Source organism: Rhinopithecus bieti, unplaced genomic scaffold (assembly GCF_001698545.2).
Source record: "Rhinopithecus bieti isolate Rb0 unplaced genomic scaffold, ASM169854v2 scaffold_60420, whole genome shotgun sequence".
Lineage (NCBI taxonomy): Eukaryota > Metazoa > Chordata > Mammalia > Primates > Cercopithecidae > Rhinopithecus > Rhinopithecus bieti.
Window position 1 is genome coordinate 24,153 of NW_016822950.1, and position 1,794 is coordinate 25,946.

Genomic DNA, 1,794 nt, shown 5'->3' on the forward strand with positions numbered 1-1,794 from the left:
AAAAAAAAAAAAAAAAAAAAAAAAATCCTCAGCTGTAAAATTTAGGGAACAAAACAATTCTGAAAACAGTACACAATTGATTACACAAGTATTCAGTGAGCTGATCAGAACATACTGAAAGATTTCAAAATATTAACTGGTCACTGCTACTTATTCCTTCCCCTTCCTTCCAACATATATATAAGCACGCAAGTGCTCAACTTCAGGTATAGGAAAAGAAGTTAACGTTCTCATGAAAACACTGAAGGCCCTTAAAGACCTAAACTAGGATGAGTAAGATTTAAAAAACATGTGTGTGACTAGACCGTAAGAATCAGGAAATGTTATTATAAAAATGAAACCTTAGCACTGTGACAAAATATTTCATAATTTTCAAAAAGAGAACAATAGATAATGCTAATCAGAGAATACTATGCTTAAGAGAATCCTGGTATTCTCTGCTAAGTTGAAAGGACTGGATACAAAATGCAGGCAGAGCAGCTACAATCAGTACACATTACCCACAGCCACCCGGAGACTCTTTCTCACACCAGCCAGCAGCTGGCACTGCCACACCATTGGCAACTAATGACAGGCTGACCTAACAGGAGCTGGGAATGAAAGCGAAGGTGTCAGAAACACATATACATTTCCAAATGAAATACTCTTGACTTTAAAATAATCTGTTTTTTCACATTATCCTCCACAGAGATTTCCCCTTCATGGGAGCATGGATAAGAAGTTGAAAATATTTTAAATTATCCCAATATACTTTCCATGTGGCTCTTTTAAAATGGATTATACTCTAATATACTTTTCATTTTATTTCATTTTTTACCATGAACTGAGATCAGACAATTGCGCAGCATCTGGAGATAACATATTGGTAGTGCCTTGGAAGAGTCTCTTGGGCTGACTTTCTGTCTCCATTTCACCTAAAACAGAAAGAGATGATGCTACTATAAAACAATTTTACAAATACAGGCGTGGTGCTAAAATAGGATGACCTTTGTTTAACCAAAGCTCAGAATACTTCTTCAAACCACTGCTTACAACTATTTTCCCATGTGCTTTAACGTGGAAGAAATATGCTTCCACATAAACTCAACCAAAAAGTCGGCAGCCCTAAAAAACTTCTCACTCATTATCCACAGCGTGCTATGGACATATTCACATTAACAGGACAGTAGAACACTGACTGCGTCAGGCAAAATGAAGCAAGGCTGACCACAGTAGAGATAAAGAATTCCCAAATAGCGGAAACTCACAGTGAATATTGTATGCTACATGGTTAGCAAGGCCTATTGGTTTTATACATTTTGATATCTGAACATTTCCTAAGATGGTGTCAAACTGGTTAAAAAATGATAAGTAGTGTATAAGTAAAAAGTTGCTTTCACACTATTTAATGAAAATGAAGATTAAAAAGATAAGTTTGAAAACACATCTGTAATCAAAAGCAAATCTTACTCAATTCACAAAATTTGTGTTGTACTGACCACCTCAATCCTACAGATTTTCTCGGAATTGCTAATAGAAAAACTTTGCACCAACAGGGATACTGCCTAACATTTTGCTACCAGGAGTACAAAGAGTAAAACCCTAAGTTAGAATAAGCTCCTTTAAAATCAGGCTCTGATTTTATTTAAAACATACACATTCCTTGGTTCTGAAGCTCTTCATCTGAGCTTGAAAACGGAATGTTCAAGACAATTTAATTCATGAGCCTGTCTATACTCCAGTAGAAAATTAGTAACTTTGAACTTAAAACTGTGTAAGATTCTTAGAATGAAAAAAGATCAAGCAAGAACAAAC

The 1,794-nt window shown here is 35.3% G+C and overlaps 1 protein-coding gene across 1 annotated transcript in view; it reads right to left on the bottom strand.

Annotated features, from left to right (window-relative positions):
* The window catches only part of PABIR2 (PABIR family member 2), a 23,132-nt gene that overhangs the window by 9,946 nt on the left and 11,392 nt on the right, over positions 1–1,794 (bottom strand). The window contains 1 exon segment of the mRNA XM_017861155.1: positions 818–938. Within this exon segment, the coding sequence (XP_017716644.1) occupies positions 818–938 (121 nt within the window).